Here is an 18761-nt window from a genome sequence, read left to right as displayed (position 1 = left end):
AAGCATCGGCCTCCAGCCTTCTCCAGGCCACCGGACGGGTGACGAGGTGTTGTGTCACTGGGATAAGCTGTTCAGCTGACCCCGCCATCTGCCACCATCTGAAGGAGGCAGGACTTCTGGGGTTTGCGTGCAACTGCAAGCTGACAGGCAGCTTGCTGGCACCTACCAACTGCATGTTGTCATGTATTTCCCCTTTTTAATATTTCTTTTTCCTTTTCCAAAGCATGGTTGCAAGATGAGGAAGCACTTCTCAACCTATGTCACCAAGATGTACCTTGGATTAAAAAAAAAAAAGGGGGGGGGGGGGGAGTGACCCTGAAAGGGTCTGTAGAGGAAAAGGTCAGAACATGGTTGGACTGGTTTCGCTCACATGTCAATCGAGAACATAGCCTGGTGCTGACCATGTTTCCCATCTGAAGCTGAACATCACCTGCAAAGCTGCAGATAAACATTCTTCTCTTCAAACAGAGCTTTTGCTGGGGATGACTGCAAGTCTAAGCACATGTAAGCCAAGAGCAAGACAGGCTCTGTCACAAGGCATCATATTTCGGACAACTGCTGTCACGTTCCCTCTTCGATAAATAATTAGTTTCTTTGTGAATGGAAGGTCTGGCATTTTGTGTGCACCACAGCCAGTGTTGCATGTGCTTTATATTACAAACACACATGCTTTTAACTCCAGCCCACTAGCTAATATGTTTTAAAGTATAAATTCCCTCCTGAAGACCAGTACTTCCCTACCTGGGTGGCACTGCTAATGTGGACCTTATGCTCCTCTTCCCGTTGACAAACAGCCCTTGCTGAGGGGGGACATGTTACCTTAATTCCCAAAGCAAAATCTTATTCACTCCAGGAAAAGTCACATCAATTTTAGTCTTACAACCTTAACCAGAGAGCTTTCACCAGCTGAGGACAGAAATCCCTTGGACAGCATTTATCTTCTTTCAAAATAAAACCAAGTAACTTCCCTTCCTTAAGGTTTACTGAGCCCTGTGATATAAAGCCAAGAAGCCAGTCAAACAGTTCATCTCCTCTATATGAGCAGGACGCTCAGTAACAGCCTTGGGGGAAGAAAATGAAAGCAACACAGTCCCTCTATTAACTGCCATACAGCCAATGAAGCGAACCATTACAAACGCGGTCCCCTAAGATAATAAAATGTCTAATGCTGTTCAATGCCTAATATGCACGATATTGAAAGAGCACTAGGTAAGATTACAGAAGCGAAGAGTTAGATCCTAAACTAGCTGCACTGGAGCCGCTGACTAGATCCTCACTACCGCTGCGCCATGAGTTTTGGCTTTTTATGAATCTAAAAGATTCCTCTTGCAGCCCAGCAGCACTTGAAAGGCTTCTGGGGCATTACCACACACAGTAATATGAAGCACTGGGGTGGTTTCGGATACCAAGATAGAAAGTCTGAACAAGTAATAACCCACTGGAAAATTCATAGCAAGAGATGGAAAGATCTGGTGCTCTTCAAACACGTACATGTTCTGACTGTGGCTTTGAAGCAAGCCACAACACTGTCTATTGTTAAGAGCACCGTTCCTGTGGAAACGGTTGCTTAATATTGTTAGCGATGGAGTAAGAACAAATACTATAGGTGTACAGAATTTTGCAACTACCCATTTACTGGCTAAATATATAAATAATTTCTTTTTTAAAAAAAAAGGTCCTGTTCTTATTGTTGACAGTGAAAAAATTATCAGGCATGGATAAAGAGTATTTTTGTGCAGCTAAAGTAATTAAAAAAACCAAACCAACCCACATTTCTCTGCAAATAAAATTTCCTATGCCCAGGACTATTAACATAAGGAGACTGTTTAGCCAACCTAGAAATGAACCACAAAACTCAGAAATTGTTGATGTGCTTTTTCGAGGTCAAGAAGATTCTTACAGGACAATCTTTCAGGAGCCAAGCACAGGGGCACCGAAGGCTGTTTAAAACCAGCAAACCTCTGTTACTCTTTTCTCACCTAATGTTCGTGTTGAAAACAGGAACAGGCACTTCCAAAATGTTACTAAATTAAGTGGCATTGCTTAAAAACAATGAGTACTGCATATCCATTGCTGAGGCAAGCCTCATTGCAGCAAGCTTATTTATATATAGAAATAAATCCACTGACTTCGTATTAATCACACTTCTTTCTCTATGACAAAGGGAAACAACAAACTTGCAAGGACACATCAGAAAGCTTCTGAGAGCACATCTACATAAGTCAAAGCATGTGACAACTTGAATGATCACTGCTTCTCTTTGAAGAAATCCACCCAGACCCTACAATTTTATTCTTGACAAAATCGGAAGAGTGCAATTCTAAAACGAACCACTGATTTTTGGATGTAGCTTCAATTCTCCATTCTAAGGTTCTTCTAAAATTCTGGAGTTCTTAATTCTAAGAGCTTGACCCAAAGCAGTAACCAGAGGGAACACCACCAAAGGGATTTCTCCTCATTACAGGCAGCACTGAGAACCAAACAACTCACACGTGTTCACAGGCATTTCTGCACCACAAGCATCAACATCCAGCACTCCTGCAATTGCTCACCCAAGACTATAAAACATGGCTTTCAACACCCCTTCGATGGGGCTTAGGTAACATCGGTGCGGGGTTTTGTACACGTCCAACAAGTGGTTGTAGCTGGGAAGAGCATAGGGTTGATTGTGAACTGACAAATCATCAACCAAGTTCTTCAGCAGAAACAAAATAAAGAGGAAAACCATCTTGGTATCAAGCTTTGATGAAAAAGAGATTACTGTCCCCAGTCCGCCCCACAAAGCTTCCCCCCTTCTTTTCTTCCAGCCATCATCACTCCTTTGCAAAGGCAGCAGAATGGATGCTGCTTTTGCACGACTCCAAAACCACAGTTCACAGCCCACCACATTAACTCATTCGCCCTTTGGCTGATGTTTTATTTACCAAGCTCGGCTGTGAAATGGGGTAGGTGAGAAGCAGAGACATGAGCAGGAAGCACTCTACCTCTCCTGCTGCACAGCAACTGCCTGTGGGGCAGAGGAGGACAAAAACCTGCTGGGTATCCTCCTAGATCTGCCCTGTACAAACTGCCAGAGCTCACAAGTCACGAGCCTGCTGAAAAAGTGCTCCATCATGGATGAACACAAAACCCATTCCTAGTCTGGATGACTTTGTAAGCATTCACCTAAATGAAGAGGGTTTCATCCATACTCGCACATGAACGTATTTTGTCTACAAGGGGCTGAAAAACATGCAGGGATGTGCAGCACAGCCTAAATTTTTGGTGCTTTATTCCTGAGCCCGCCAGACACTCCAGAACCCAAGAGTTACAACACCGTCCCTCCAAGATGATGACAAGCCCTAAGGACTTCGATACAGTGAGTCCTGGCCTGCAGAGACAGCACCATAACAGTAAACGCTGGCGTCCCACTGTCCTTTGGGTAGGGCTAGACATCTTAGCCTCAACCTATTGAGATCTGGAACATGCAAGAGAAACTGTAACCGCTTCTGTAACATTGCTGCCCATTTCTTTTGTTTGCATCATGTCCCTTTTGTCCCTCAAAGAGAAGGAATAAGGCCCTATGGTCTGGGCTCAGTAGCAGAGCTCTAGAACTTGCTCCTTTCTTGGACACGACCACAATGAACTTGATGTTCTTCTAGGCTCATGCCAAAAACCATTCAGGAAGGTTTTGCAAAGGAAAGTGAAACATGTTCCTTCCTAGAATCAAGAAAATGGGGAAAAACTTCATCAACTTTATTGGCAAGACAGGTTAAATGTTACTTGAGCTAGTTATTTGAAAATGTGGTCAAAATGAGTTACTATCATTGTGTACTGATGGGGTTATAATAGGGGCTAATTTTTGAGAGGAAGACGGGAAGATGGGTTTCCTAGCACAGCTGGGTTTCTACCCAGTTCTGCTCCACTCCAAACCAAGAACAGCTTAGTTGCTTGTACAGTAGCTACTAAACCACCACAGTTATGTCCCACTATGTTAAGGGAGACTTAATAAACCAGCATTTTTTCTTAGCATAGGTCTGTAAGCTGCTACATCATGAGTCCCTTGCAGAAAAATAGAGGCTGAAACTTCTGAGAAAGGAAACTGCCTGCAGGGTCATTTCCAGTAATCTCCAACGAGTAGTCGCCCTCCCTCACAAGCCAGCCTTGTGAGCAATTCTTGTGTGAGTACCCAAAGCTCCTACACTGGACTTTTTACTGTTATTAAGTAAACAGATAATGAAGTGATAGATGTGGGGCTCCTTCTTGCAAACTGGTTATCAACAGCAATACTCCCACAAAGCCCCATTAGGAGATGGAGGATCACCCTACACATTTGACACCGCTGCAGCTGTTGTGTTAAATAGCATGTGCCAACTGAGTAGCTTCGACAAGAAATCCCACCATGGATTTGGACCGCACAGGAACATTTTCCTCAGATGGTTGTATTTTCTTCCAGGCTCAGGAGCAAACTGCCTTACAGAATAAATTTTCATTGAATATATTAATGTTAGATGCCTCAGTCTGCAAATGACCTAGATAATAAACTCATTGCACGGAAGCCAATTCCTTCCTCCTTCTCAGAGCTCCACAAGCACTCATTGTGCTCAATAAATAATGTACAACCCAGCCATCATTATAAACCTTTGTTGCATGCAAGAAGGAGGAAAGAAACATGTTCCATTTCTTCTCCCGATTAGACCGGTGCAAAGCTGGCACCGTAACTCCATTGATGCCATTGGGAATCCACGGACGTAAACCCTTGCAAGCAAAAGCAGAGGCAAGCACTGGGCTCCTGTTCTGCTGAAATCTCACAGAAGACACAGACAAACTTTTTAGAGTGACATTTTACAACAAGTAAAAAAAGGAGGAAGACAACTTTCATGTCGATGTTGTTAAAAACAGATGCCAGAAAGAAGCGAGGGATGGAGAGCATCTTCTCATGGAGTGTGTCAGAGTTTACATGTGAGGGAAGGGTAAGAATTGGGCCCCACCGCATGAAAGGTTTCCTCCTCTCTCCTTCAGATTTAAAGCATTTAAATTTTAAAAGAATTAAAGGATACAAGATAGAAGAAAACATTCAGTAAATCAATCCCCAGATTTCACCACTTAGAACAACATATTTTTCCTCTGCTCTTCAATTCTGGGTGAAAAAAACAAGTTATATGGCCTTGTTTACCAAGGAAAATAAATGCAGAGCAAAGTAGGAATTCAGACAGGATAAGCTAGTCTTTCATTAGCTGTTCTTGATCTAGAAGACCTTCGTTATTCTGCAGGAACTTACCCCAGAATTAAATATATTTAGTATAGGATGAGTACACTGACCAGTCTAGGTGGAGAGAAACACTCTAGAAACTAACTCACACATAGACAAGCCAACTCCAGTGCTATCAGAGACAGCATTTATTTGCAACTATTTTGTCAGATAAAAGCACTTAGGAGTACAGACATCCCATGCTGATTTTTACTGGTCATAGTAAAACCATCACCCTCTTTTCTATCCAGTCCATAGAGCCAACCAGCTCCCGCAAACTGACACAACCCTAAATGATCTTTCTGACAGCGCACGTCTCTCTCTGACTCATACCTACAGCGCTCGGCACAGCTATGACTGGTCCCTGCTTGAACCTGCTACAGCATCGTTAAAACTGTGAATGATGGCAAATATTTTTCTATCCAAAAACAATAAAATTATTCCCAAACTAAGACCCCATTGCTACTGTAGGAGGTTTAAGATACTAAAGCAAGTGGAGATGTATATGAAGACTTAAATTTACACGTGATGTCTTGCTTGCATAACAGAGTAAAATTAAATTTACTCAAGAGAAAAACACAAAATACAGTACGATGCTAAAATGGAGACTAATGACAAAGACACAAGAAAAAAGTAAGAAACAAGCAAAGGCAAAACAGAAACCACAGAGCAGGGCCAGAGAGGGGGCTAGAAACCACAACTGCTGTAGGAAGGTACAAGCTGCTTTTTCAGACCAAATCAGACCAGCTGACAAGTCAAAACCCTGCCTCTGAGGATGGCTGATACTAAACATATGAGACATAGGCAGGAAAAACACCTCAGTGTTCAGATATGGAACTGCCATCTCAAACCTTTCCTTGGCCCCTAGATGCACACTGTCAGATTAGCTGTCAGTATAATTCTTACTATTAGGTGTAACGTCCTGGGACAGCATAGATAGGCAGCCTGTTTCTCACATCCTCTCCCTCACTTGCCTCCATCTGAGAGGTTACAGGGCTCTGCTGATCTGGCAAGTGATTTCACACTGCAAATGATTTTATCAATTTATTTTTTTTTTTAAATGCGCAGCAGACATGCAATACTCATACACCAACTCACACATTTGGAAATACGTCTTGCATGGACATATTTTGCTCCTCTCCTCCTTTTGACAGAAATATCTGTATTGCAATAAAAAGCTTTAAAAAAAGTCAAAAAAATGCCACTAAGGCCTAGACAGCACTGTCATGTTGGTTAAAAAAAATTGAATAAATAATCTATCCCCATCTCACAAACTGAAGTCAGCTACCCAAGCTGCCCAACTTTTTTTTCTGCACTTCATCTCCTGTCTCTTCAACAGCAAGCAGACCTCTCCTGGAAGGAGTCTGGAGAGCTGCCACCATATCACCGATACAAATACAATCAACTCACTCATGAAACTCAATACTTAAAAAACTTGGCAGGTGATCACCAAGAAAAAGTCTTTACGTAATGTCATCTACAGAGTCACACTCCCCTCCCTCCTCACCTGCCAACATTTTTTTTGCATTGGCAAAGCTCATGGGTAACTACAGCCATAGCTGCACGCTCTTACTGCGGTACGCTGACCCAAAGGGCAGGTCTACACTGTATAATGGAGCACAGAAATTCCCACCCAGAGACAAGGAGGGCCACCAGACAAGCTGAAATCTTATCCCAGTCCTGAAGTCCCAAATGCCCTGTGTCTGTGCAGCCCAGGGATGCCATCCTTCCCAGGCTGGGCTTCATTGGTTTGCAATGAATCTCCTACTCAGAGGAGACAACCCTGGATGTGACATCCATCTGTCACACAGACAAGACACAGGCATCCCCTGTCTGCGGTGGATGCAACTCTCCATCTTGAAGGCTGCATCCCTGCATCAGGACCCAGATCACCAGTGGGCTAGAGAGCACGAGGCCTTCTGGAGACGCAATGGGTCCCACAAGGAAGACGGTGGCCAAAAACAAGATGGCGGCTGCCAGAGCAACTCTTGCCTGCAACCTGTCCCCTGACCGTCATCTGAGGAGCCCCAGGAAACAGCAAAGCAGGGAGTGGGCCGTCAGCCAGTAAAACTGTCCTGGCAGGCCTGTGGGAAAGATCTGGTCATCAATTAGATGCCTCTGGTCTAGGATCCAAGGGCACAAGGGCACACAAGGCCTCACAGGAGCACTGAAATAGCAAATTTTTCCATCACCTCGGGCCCAGCACAGATGCTGCGATTTTAGTGCTGAATATCAGCAGCACCAGAATTGCTGAAGAATGCTTGTTTTTGCACAGCATCGTGCTAAAGCGATGAAACCTAGCTTACATCTGTGCATGGTGCTGGCTTACAAAAAAAAGGCAGGACGGTTTCCGCAGCAATTGACTTCCTTGAGCAATGAGAACATCTCGTGATATCAAAGACTAAAGAAAACATCCTTGGCATTGCAGAAATTTAAGTCATTTGTCTGGCTTACCCTAAGTGGCTTAGCAACATTAATTGGACGCTTCAGGATGCACTTTGTTTTAGATGTATGTTTGCTATCTTTGATATAATTATAAAGCAAGACTTTCCCTCGCAACCAGCCAGAGCTTCTTGTACCAGTTCTGGACTGCCCAGTTCAAGAAAGACAGGGAACTACTGGAGAGAGTCCAGTGAAGGGCTACAAGGATGATGAGGGGACTGGAGCATCTCTCATATGAGGAAATGCTGAGAGCTGAGTCTGTTTAGCCTGGAGAAGACTGAGAGGCAATCTGATCAATACTTAGAAATACTTAAAGCATGAATGGCTAGACGATGGGGCCAGACTCTTTTCAGTGGTGCCCAGCGACAGGACAAGGGGCAATGGGCACAAACTGGAACACAGGAAGTTCCACCTGAACATGAGAAAAAACTTCTTTACTCTGAGGGTGACTGAGCACTGGAACAGGCTGCCCAGAGAGGTTGTGGAGTCTCCTGCTCTGGAGATATTCAAAACCCACCTGGATGCGATCCTGTGCAACATGCTCTAGGTGATCCTGCTTAGCAGGGGGTTGGATTAGATGACCTCCAGAGGTCCCTTCCAACCCCTACCATTTTGGGATTCTGTGATACCAGCACAACCAAGAGCATGGCTCGAGAGAGGTGAGCTCCACCAGAACACGATGGCAGGTTAGCTATCCAGGACTCCAGCCTGGTTCACTGCACGGCCCCACAAGTAACACAGGGGCAGAATAAGCAATCAGAACAAAGATTGCTCGCTGTCTCCAGAAGATACTAAGTCTGCAGCATGGTTTGACATACATTAACTGTGTGTCTAAATAGGCTGAGATTTGGAGGCAAGAAGGCGCAATGCCCGATCCAGAATTCGTTACAAAATCTGCCAGCAACTCGTTTCACTTGATAACTCTTCTGTTCGCCTTTTTCTCCACGGTTACGCAAAAGGTCCCTGATTTCTTGATTGTATTAGCAAAGCACAATAGCTACAATCAAGTCTAAAACATCAAAGGAGCTTTAACAGTTTGCAAAGAAAGGGTGGGAGTCTTATTTGCTTCAGTAAGGGATATGCTTTCATATTGAATTACACTGTAAATCAGTAGACTTTCTAATGGCATTTCAATAGCTTAAATGGCCCCCTTGACAATCTTTTCTGCGGGGTTTATTGCCTATAAGCTCAAAATGGCCAGAAACCAAACCATTACTCAGAAAATACTCCAAACAGAAAGCCTCGGATAGCCTGGGTGAAATGCGTTTTTACAGACCTGTGGTAAAAGCTAAATATAAAACACGAACCGAGCGAGGCGAGGCCAGCGGGATGCCGAGAGCGGGGCTGGGGAAAGAGCTTCCTGGGGTGCTGGGCTGACTTGTGCTGCGGTCACCCCACTGGCCCCCTCCTCCTCCTCACACAGCCTCTCTGAAAAGAGCAACGCCAGGGCTGGGGGCACAGGTCTGCAAACACCCTCAGGAACTTCTTCTGCCATGACTAACACTGCTGAAGGAGACATGGGCATCAGCCCTTGGCCTGCCCCCTGTCCCTCTAACCGGGGCTTGCAGCTGAGCAACAGGCAGCAGCAGAAATAGAAAGCTAACCCTGGCATCAAAGTCAGCCCCACACCCCAGCAACCACATTAGCAAGGGCTTCGACAAACAACTCCAGAAAACCTCGCGTGACTGTGCAAGCTGGGGCCTCTCCCAGCCACCTGCTCCACCCCACATTGAGAAGCTGCCGCCAGGCCAGAGAGCCAAAGCACCGGTGCGTGGGCTGGCAGGCAAAGGCAGCACGAGCTGACAAGCCAAATGTGTAGGGAGAGGACCGGGCTCCAGCTGGAAACCTGCGTGCCCACCACATCATGGAACCAGAGGGCCCAGGTACCCTTCAGTGGGTTTGGGTTGAGCTTTCGGCTTGGCAGCTGCTCACAGCCGGGAAAAGTGAGGTGGCGATACCTGCACAGCCAACCCAGACAAACTGCCCTGGGTGGGAGAGAGTGCTCCTCTCCCGCACACCTCTCCGGCGTTCCCAGAGCCCTAACCAACTCCAACAGCATCAAAGCAACAGTTCTCAAGATAGAGCTGTGGAAAAACAGACTAAGGCACACTCTAGAAAACCAGTACCGCAGCAGGACCAGGCACCCAGCTACGTGAAGGACAGCCAAACTCATGTCCTGCCATACCCAGTTCAAAACCAGGGCCTGAACTCCAGTCCCACAGACCCTTACTGGCATTCCTGTGGTTCCCACCAAGGGAAACTGGCTTTTCTCATGCTTTGACCAAATCTTTCCAGCCTAATGCACTCTCAAGCATGTTCCCTATGTTCTCCAAGGATGCTCACAGCTGCCAGACAGGCTGTTTATTGGGGAGGAGCTCATGGATAAGCAAGAAATAGGACTCCCAACTCGTTCAACTTCCAACGCTGAAACAGGGCAGCCCTTCGTGACACAGTCAGCTCTAGTCCTTCTCATCTGCCTTGATCAATAAAACTGTTACTAGCATTACACACCCCAGAATTATTTAATAGCTGACAAATAGCAACAATTTTTCCTTTATTTATTTATTACAGCCTTCGTTTTAGGCCGCAGGGCACTCTCAGGCAGCCTTGGTGCACGGGACTCCATTGGCATTTTGAAGGGTTTGTTCGCAGGGCCAAAGAACATCTGTATGCTAAAGGAAAGAAACAGAAACCAAAATTCTGGTAGCTTTCAAAAATCATCTTACCTTCTGCAGTGGGTGTTTCTCTCCACTATTCTCAATCAACATAATTACTGCATATCAGTAATAATGATAAGTTTTAAGTTGCTTCTGTAAGTAAGAAATAGGGAAAGATCTTAGTTTACTCAAGCCCAGTTTGCAATTAATGTACAGCGTGACTTTCACACAGATCAGAGACCTATACTATGTACATGGTTGTCGTGTGCATGGAAACAGAAATCATACAGACAGATTGCTATTGCTCTTTATCTCAGCCTGCTGCTGACCCACAGAAGGAGACACCATTTACTCCTGCTCTACAAGCTGCAGTCCCATCTCTACAGATGGGCACAGGCTGATGCAGACACAAAACACTGCATCACAAAATCCTCTGTCAACAGCTATAAAGTATTTTTGGCTTCCTGATGCAAGTTTTGCCCACCTGGAGAACACTCTGTGGCGAAGCGGGAGTCAAAACAAAAAGCAACCATATTGCATTTGACCTGCAGCACTCTGGCTCTCTGCTACAGTCACGATGTTCTGGGGAAGAAGTTGCATTCTCCTTTAACTCTTCAAATTTAATGTTCAATAAATACAATTGCATATAGACATGGATAAAACACAATTCTTTTTGCCTTAAGAAAGAAAAAAATCATAGGAAAGGATACATGCGAAAGAGCTCAAGTTAAGGAATTCACGAGAATTATTTGTCTTAATCTCTTCCTGCACACATGAGTAAAGGGTAACAAACTCATCAGGAAGTTGTGATTGGCTCATTAATCTTATAGTCCATCTGTTATCTAATTTCCATCAGTATACTCTGATAATGTGCTACTTCAAGAGCAAGGTTTAATTTTAATTTCTTGTTAAAGTCCTAGAAATTTTGACATCTCTACCCAGGGACTAACAATTTTTACAATCGTAATTAAATAATTCCCTAGTAACAATGCAATTCAGTATCTGTAAATAGTGCTTCCCCAAGCTTAAAAATTACTTCAGCTACTACCTAAAACTCAGAGAAACAACCCTATGTATTGTAACTGAAAGGGGAGATGTTTACAACTCAGTACTCCAAATTATTTGTGTTGTTTCACTGACTTCCTATGCTGCACTCAGGGACAGTTAAAGAGGAGATACTACCTTTTAAAGATGCATATGCTGAGTAAAAGCATCTTAGCGCACGTTAGTGCAAAATTAAATGCTTTTAAAGACAAGTTTCAACCCTGATAACATAACATAACAGCTTTCGGATAGCAGCCAGCTTAATTCTCTCCTGCATTGCACCTGGCAGGGTCATGCACACCTGTATAAAATGCTACCATTCAGGTTTGCACAATTTCACACCCACACAGGAAAATGCCTACCAGAAAAAACATGGTACCGGAGAGATCGCTCCCAGTTTTAACTAGATTAAAGCATGCTGAAGGCAAGGTGGCATTTATTTGACAGTATTAATGAAAACTGCTGCGCTGCAACTTGACAAGTAAATTTAAGAAATGGGAAACAGAGAGAAGGATCTTGAAGTTAATAACCTCTTACAGATTTGATCTGTGTAAAATTAGTCAAATGTGCTTATCAAATAATACACAAATTAAAAAATATCCAGCTAATGTGTTTACTAGAAAAACTTCAGCAATCAAAATGGTTAGAAGGAAAAAGGGTCCATTTTGAAGAGTCTCTGGAACATGGATTTCAATGCAAACCGTGAACAGAGAACTCTGTCCCAGAACCCAGTGGGATGACTCAGGTGTATAAGCATTACTGATGAGACAGTTCATGTCCATACACTTACTCATCTGCATAAGTGTTTGGGGTCATAATTGCAGTGATGTACCTGCAAGTCATCTGGGAAGCACCAATGCTTACACACCAACTGCTCCTACTCGCCTCTCGCTGACACTTCCTACAATTCTCACAAGAGATGGTGACCAATGTTACAACTAATCACTTTTTTTTTTTCTTCCAGCAGGAGAAAATCCACATTGATAAACAGAGCAGCATGAACCCAAGGTTCATGGCAAAACTTTCAGGCCAGCACGTGAGCTGAGGGACTGTCACAGGTAAAGCTCGGCTCTCCAGAGGAATGCTCAGGGAGCAGAGGCAGCCAGCCACCCTGTCCTGTTTGGCTGTTATCAATCCAAGGGGCATTTGAAGTTTACCAATATATTGTTGCTCTTGTCTCTGAAAGGTGAACATAAAAATTCTATTTCAAATCAAAATGAAAAATCGTGCAAAGCCAAGTAAGTGTAAGCCAGGTTAAACTTTGAGGATTCACCAGTTTTCCCCTCACTCCACTCACTCTTTCCTTGCCTATCTGTGCTTTTGCTTTGGGGATGGAAAAAGGGCAGCATGAAGGATTTCAGAGCGGAGGTGTCTCAAATCATCTACAAATCCCTTGTGGTGTCTCATATCATGCCATGAACTGCTGTTCATGGACCTTGGGTTAGTACAAACCAGCATTTCCTATCCTTCCGATTACACAAAACCCCGTGACAGCCTTGCTGGATTTATCAAGACATATTAAATTATCAGGGCAAGATGCTGTTCCCTGTTATCATGTGATCCTGGCTGCACGCTATGCGAGACGCTAACGAAGCAAGTCAAAAAGGAGGGGAGAGAAGACAGGGAACGGAAGACGAATGCTTACTCACGCCCCACTAAATCCACCCCAGTTGTAATTTTTAGACCTTAACTGAAAAGGAGAGCAGCAGCTCTCAGCTTCTGTCTACATGCCCAGATAGAACATCAGTTTACATCAGCCTAGTTTAAAAAACAAAACAAACCAAAAAACAACCAAAAAAAAAAAAATCACTGATTTCCCACCCCACTGTACCCATCAACTGACAGGGACAGGAGTTCATAAAACACGTGCCTATCCAGCAGGGATAAGAAACTTTTCCCTCACCAAAGACCAAACAAGCATTTCAGGCCACAGACTGCATCTGTCCTAAAAGTCAGCACTGCAGGATGGATAAAATGATAGAAAGAGTGGGACATGAATGCCATCCACACCAAAGGCAATATTAGTATGGATATTTTAGTTAGGTAAATAAGGCCACAATCTTTGCAACACAGCAGTCCAATCCCATGCGTAGCCAGACCCGGTGTGAGTGGGACTCCAGCCTCCCAAGAGGATACGGCCCCTCTCAACAGCAAAGAGGAAACACCCCCAGCAAATAAAACATGAAAAAAACATTCAAAACCACAGCTCCCTGTCCTGAGCTCACTCCTCTGCCCTGGCCCATAGGGGGCCATTCCTTATTTAAACCTGGTTTAGCACAAGTCCCAGGAGCAGTTTCTCTCTGGCGGCACAACCAGCCTGGGAAGCTGGGCGTGCACCCACGGAGCAAAGCCCGTCGAGCTCTGCTCTGGCTGTACTGTCAGGAGCAATACCTGAGGTAACCCCTCTGACGCCAGCTTGGATCCCTCCGCTCGACAAAAAAATCACATCAGTGACTGCCTGACAGAGACCACCTTTAGTGCGCGAACCCCATGCCTTCCCATAGGTCACCTAAGCACACCCTAAGAAGAGAAAAAGTATCAATATACACCTCTTAATCGATCCTGTGACGGAGATTTCCCTGTAATCACCCCAGAGGTGTAGCATCACACCTCAGGCACAGACACCGGCTGAGAACAGAAAGGACCAGCATTCTCCCCAGCGATACAATCGAGATGCTTATCTGTTCTCTACAGTGTCAGGTCTCTTTCCTCCACATCTGATTTTATTATGGTGGTTACCTGACCACGTGTGCTGAACTTCCTGGCCTCAAAAAGTTAATATCTACATTAACCTCGGAAATTCTCAGCTCTTCTGTACCTTCTCTACCCTGAAAAAAATGCCTTTTGGCTTTTTTTTAACCTAACACAAGCAAACAACTGTCTGGATAAATACATTCACCTCCTCCTCCTTTACAGTAGTGGAAGCAAAGGCACAACTTTAAAGCCTGTACTATTCCTTTCACTTAGCATTAGGACTAAGGTATAAATGAGGTTCTCTGGGCCGGATGCAAGTGACATCTACTTGCAAATAGCCTAGAATTTGCTATAAGTGAAACTGTGTTCAACTAGCGCAGTGGTGTACATAACAGATGCAAGACTAGTCCTGCCATTCTGTTAAGAAGTCAAAGAAATTTGCATGCATGCATCAAACAATTGTGCAAGCATGTGTAGATCTGAGCAGAAATACATCCAACACCAGGTATCCAACTTTCCAAGTACGTCTCTGCGTGCTAAGCAAAACAGGGAAGGTACGTGAGCCTGTGCGTGAGTTGCAGGTGTACTTGGCTGGTTATGTATTACAAATCTCTTCTCTGCTAGTCTACAAAGAGGAGAGACTCCACAGCCCTCAGCTACAGGGTCCTCACACCCTCGAGCTACGACAGCTGAGACTTTTCATTCTTAGGGTCTCAAATACATCAGCTGAAACAGCAGTCCAAACAGCAATCTAAGCAACTCTAAAGCACCGGGGCGCAAACAGATGCACACACACCTGTGTAAATGCAGACACACACACCAGGCTGCATGCATCTGAAGCACAGGCGTGCAAGGACAAGCCCCAGCTCTGCAAGTACCCTTCAAGCGCCTTCATTCATTCAGAGAGGAGCCCGGCTCCGGCTTTGCCTTGAGACATCTACTCACCCAGCCTTCGAAGCTGTCGCTGGGGCCCGCGGAGCGCAAGAGGTCCTGGAAGTGCAAGGTGCAGTTGGCCACAAAATCATCGTATCCGATGGGGGTGTCGTGGAAGACGGACAGCTCGATCTGTTGGCCGTCGGTAACCGTGGCAGAGAACTCCTCGTTGTAAGTGGGTTTGTTGGTCTTCTGCTTGGTGCTGGTCTGCCCAACGCGCACCTGGTCCACGCTGACGGTGACATAAGGGTCCAGGAGCTGGTAGCCCTTGCGGAAGAGCGAGTGCCGGAGGGACCAGCGGGTGGGCTGCAGGCCCACCGCCTCCCCGATCCGCACCTTCAAGTACCCGTTGAACTTCATGACTCCGGACATGGCCGCCCCCCCGGGGCGCCCAGGAGCCCGGAGGAGAGCCAGACCCCTCTCCCGCGGAGCCGGGCCGGCAGCCAGCGCCGCCGCGCCTCTTCAGGGGGCCGGGCGGCGGCGGCGCGCCCGCCCCCGGGCCATGCCGGGGCCCCGGAACCGCCACCCCCCCACCCCCCCCGCGCACCACCCACCTCCCTCGGCAGCGGACAGGCGCTGCGCCGCCCAGCCCGGGCCTCTCCTGCCGAGGGGGAGCGGCTCGCCTCGGCACGGCACGGCACGGCACGGCACGGCGCGGGACACCTGGGCCGTGGGACGGCGCCGGGCGGGGAGGAGCCGCCGCGAACCCGCGCCGCGAGGGCGGGCCCGGGTTGGGGAGCGGGCGGGACCGGCGCTCGCACGGCACGGCTCGGCTCGGCTCGGCTCGGCTCGGCTCGGCTCGGCTCGGCCCGGTGCCGTCCTGGCGGTGCCGGGCGGCGCCCCCCGCCGTTAGCAGAGGCGCGGCCGGCAGCAGCCTGGAGCCCCGCCGAGAGCGAGGGGGAGCCGCCGGCCGAGCCGTGAGAAGCGCGGCGGGGAAAACAACGCCCCTGCCAGGCTGCAGGACCAGCAGCCTACCCCGGCGCTGCGCCGGGACACAGCCCGCCTGCCCCCGCAAATCCACGGGCACAGCCTCCCCTGGGTCTCCCAAACACACACACACACATCCCCCCTCGGCTGCCGCAGCCCCTTCCCGGCCCGTTTCGCACCGGTGGATGGGGAGAGGAGTTAAACAGCGGAGCATTATCTTCGCTACTTTGTACCTTGTCTTTTATAGCAGGCGGTTTACAGCAGCGTAACGCTGGAGGAGTGCATTTAACTAGGAGAATGTGTACAGAGAATATAAAGATACGTTGCTTTTGCTATTGAAAAGTTGTTAAAGCTCTGCCGTTTGGGATTAATTGCACATGATTAACATTTTTGGCACCCGACGTGCAGGGTTGGTTTTGGAGTGGGTTTCTTTCGGTTTTTCATTGCACTTAAGTCAGAATTTAAATACTTTTAAATACTCCCCAAAGTTCACAGCGAAATGGTGTGGACTGGGTAGGGGAGCAGTGAAATCCAGCTTTCCTGGTGATGCTGTCTGGCCGACACTGTCTGAATTACGTTGCAATCCCCGCAGCGGAAGAAGATGTGGTCATTCGAAGGTTCCCACCACCGCTGGACGGTGAGCGTGGTGGCTGAGAGCGTGCAGCCTCTTTCTTGTGTGTGTTTTTTTTTTTTCTTCTCTTTTACTTTTCCAGCTTATTCCTCTTTCCTCAGCCCTTCATCTTTCACATTCTACCCATTCCCTAGCAGACCGCGTCTGGTTTCCCATCCCTTTTCCTCTTGCCCTCCTCCGGACACCCTTTTCTCCTTCTAGATGCTACACGTTTTGCAGGAGCACCAAGCCAAGGCTCCTTCCAGCCTCAGACAGAGCAGGGCTCCTGTTGCCTCCTCAGGAGAGAGCAGGTGGAACAGGTTCAGTAATGTGATCATTCCTCACGTGGAAGCAACAGTTCTGCCAGAAAAACTCGTAGACCCTTAAATCAGATTTTTGACAGGTCTCCTTGCAAGGCTTTTCAGTTCCTTGATCTGTCACTATTAGCTGGAGAAAAGAAGCGTTTAAGAATTTTTTGAGCTTGGTGGAATGCAGGCGTAATCTTAGAAATTGCCAAACTGCATGAAATCCAGCCACCGCAGGGGCCGGGATCTCATCTCCAGGAGTGACCAGCTCCAGGTCTTTTAACAGAAGGTATGGTCTGTTCCCATAAAAGAATTAAAGATTTAGGATTTTTTTTGTTGGGTTGATGTTCCTTCTGAAATGCATTGTAGCATTAGCTATGATCATTCTGGGGAGATTTCTTTTCCCTACAGATATCCTGGTTTTAATCTTCATACCTGCTTGGGTTCCTCCATCCCACAGCAGTGAGCTGGTCAGAAATAAACATTGCTTTTTATCAGCTGTATATCTGCTATCACTTTAATTTCTTGATTGACCACTGTTCTTGTTTTATGACACCATAAAATAAAAAAGCCCCTCATTTACCTTCTCAATAGCATCATTATTTGTCATTTTGCACTTTCATTACCTATATCCTTCCTGGTCATGAGCTGCCCCTTGGAGCCCATGTGAGCCAGGACAGAATCCATATTGACCATCATGGGCAACCCACAGTTCTTGGAAGACTTCGCCAGGACTCTCTGTAATGGCTGCAGACAAGAGTTAAAGACAGCCTGAACTTTAAAGCACCCAGAATGAATGTCCACAGGATGAGGCTGAAGGCCTTAGAAAGGCTGGAGCACTCACTCTCTAAACTCCAAATCACCCAGCACAGGTTTTACTTGGCTTCGATGCCTTCAAAGAGCTCAGTGTCATAGCAATGAACAATGTTGATTTAAAAAGAACAAATTTTGGCTTAGCGCAGCATGTCCGCTTTGCCTCTAATTTCTTGTGCTGGATCTATTTGCCTTATGGAAATGAAACCCTCTGTAGGCTCCCCCAACAGTGATGATAAACCCTTTTTAGAAGTCTGAATATCAACTTAGATTCACAAGAGTTCTTGGAGAACGGAGACTGTAGTTAATAGATAAACATGAATTACAATCGCAAACTGCTATAATACTGTCAAAATTTTTCTCTTTACCTTTTCCTCAGTTTTCTGAGGAAGCAGAGATGAAAGCAAATTGTTAGAAGTAATGACTGGCTCACATATTTATTGGCACAAATAGGGAGAAGACCAAAATCTGCTAGTTAAAGGTTCAGACGGTGCCATTTCTTCTGCTTAAGCACACAAGGTAATGTACTTTGCTGCACTGGAGTTTCATGTATAATAGCAATAGGAAAGGAGACTTGAAGAACTGTTTCTATACAGTGGTTCATTGGAGTCTCATGTGATAACATCATTCCTGTACCTTTAAAAAAAACAGCAAGTATTGTAAAAGTTGTGGAAAAAATAGGTGAGCTATAGTTATGAATATTTCTGATGAGCAGCAGTATCCATTGCTAGTCAGTTTTCCATTGGAGGAAAAAATCAATCCTGTGGACTCATATGATGTGAATCTAATTAATTTTGTTTATCCACTTGAACCAGTCTGGGACAGATCATCTCAGACAGCATCTGAACACACCCCTGTTCTGAACTCTCAGCCAAAGCCCAAATGTCCTGTTCTCAGAACTGAGTAGCGACATGAAGTCAGAACATACTCTGCCTACTCTCCAGACATCCAAGCGGTGGAAAAACATCCCCAGTTCAGTATTTTCTTCCAAGAATCAAAAGATCCACACACACAATGACCTTGCAAGGCTGAATGCAGCAGGACCATCTGGTGATGGCTGCATTGATCCTCTTTGCATAGCTCTCGGTGCCAGGCAGGTCTGCGGG

General features: G+C 46.1%; 1 protein-coding gene across 2 annotated transcripts in view; it reads right to left on the bottom strand.

Annotated features, from left to right (window-relative positions):
• The window catches only part of PRKCH (protein kinase C eta), a 119146-nt gene extending 103540 nt beyond the window's left edge, over nt 1–15606 (bottom strand). Inside the window, exon 1 of one of the 2 annotated variants that reach the window (XM_075753342.1) lies at nt 15013–15606. In XM_075753342.1, coding sequence (XP_075609457.1) covers nt 15013–15372 — 360 coding nt within the window. In that variant the 5' untranslated portion in view covers nt 15373–15606. The remainder of the gene's footprint in view (nt 1–15012) is intronic. The other variant, XM_075753340.1, reaches the window with a different exon arrangement.
• Between the last annotated feature and the right edge of the window lie 3155 nt (nt 15607–18761).

This window comes from Balearica regulorum, chromosome 5 (assembly GCF_011004875.1).
Source record: "Balearica regulorum gibbericeps isolate bBalReg1 chromosome 5, bBalReg1.pri, whole genome shotgun sequence".
NCBI lineage: Eukaryota > Metazoa > Chordata > Aves > Gruiformes > Gruidae > Balearica > Balearica regulorum.
Note: the sequence above shows the minus strand (reverse complement) of the source record. Positions and strands in the feature narration are given on the sequence as shown.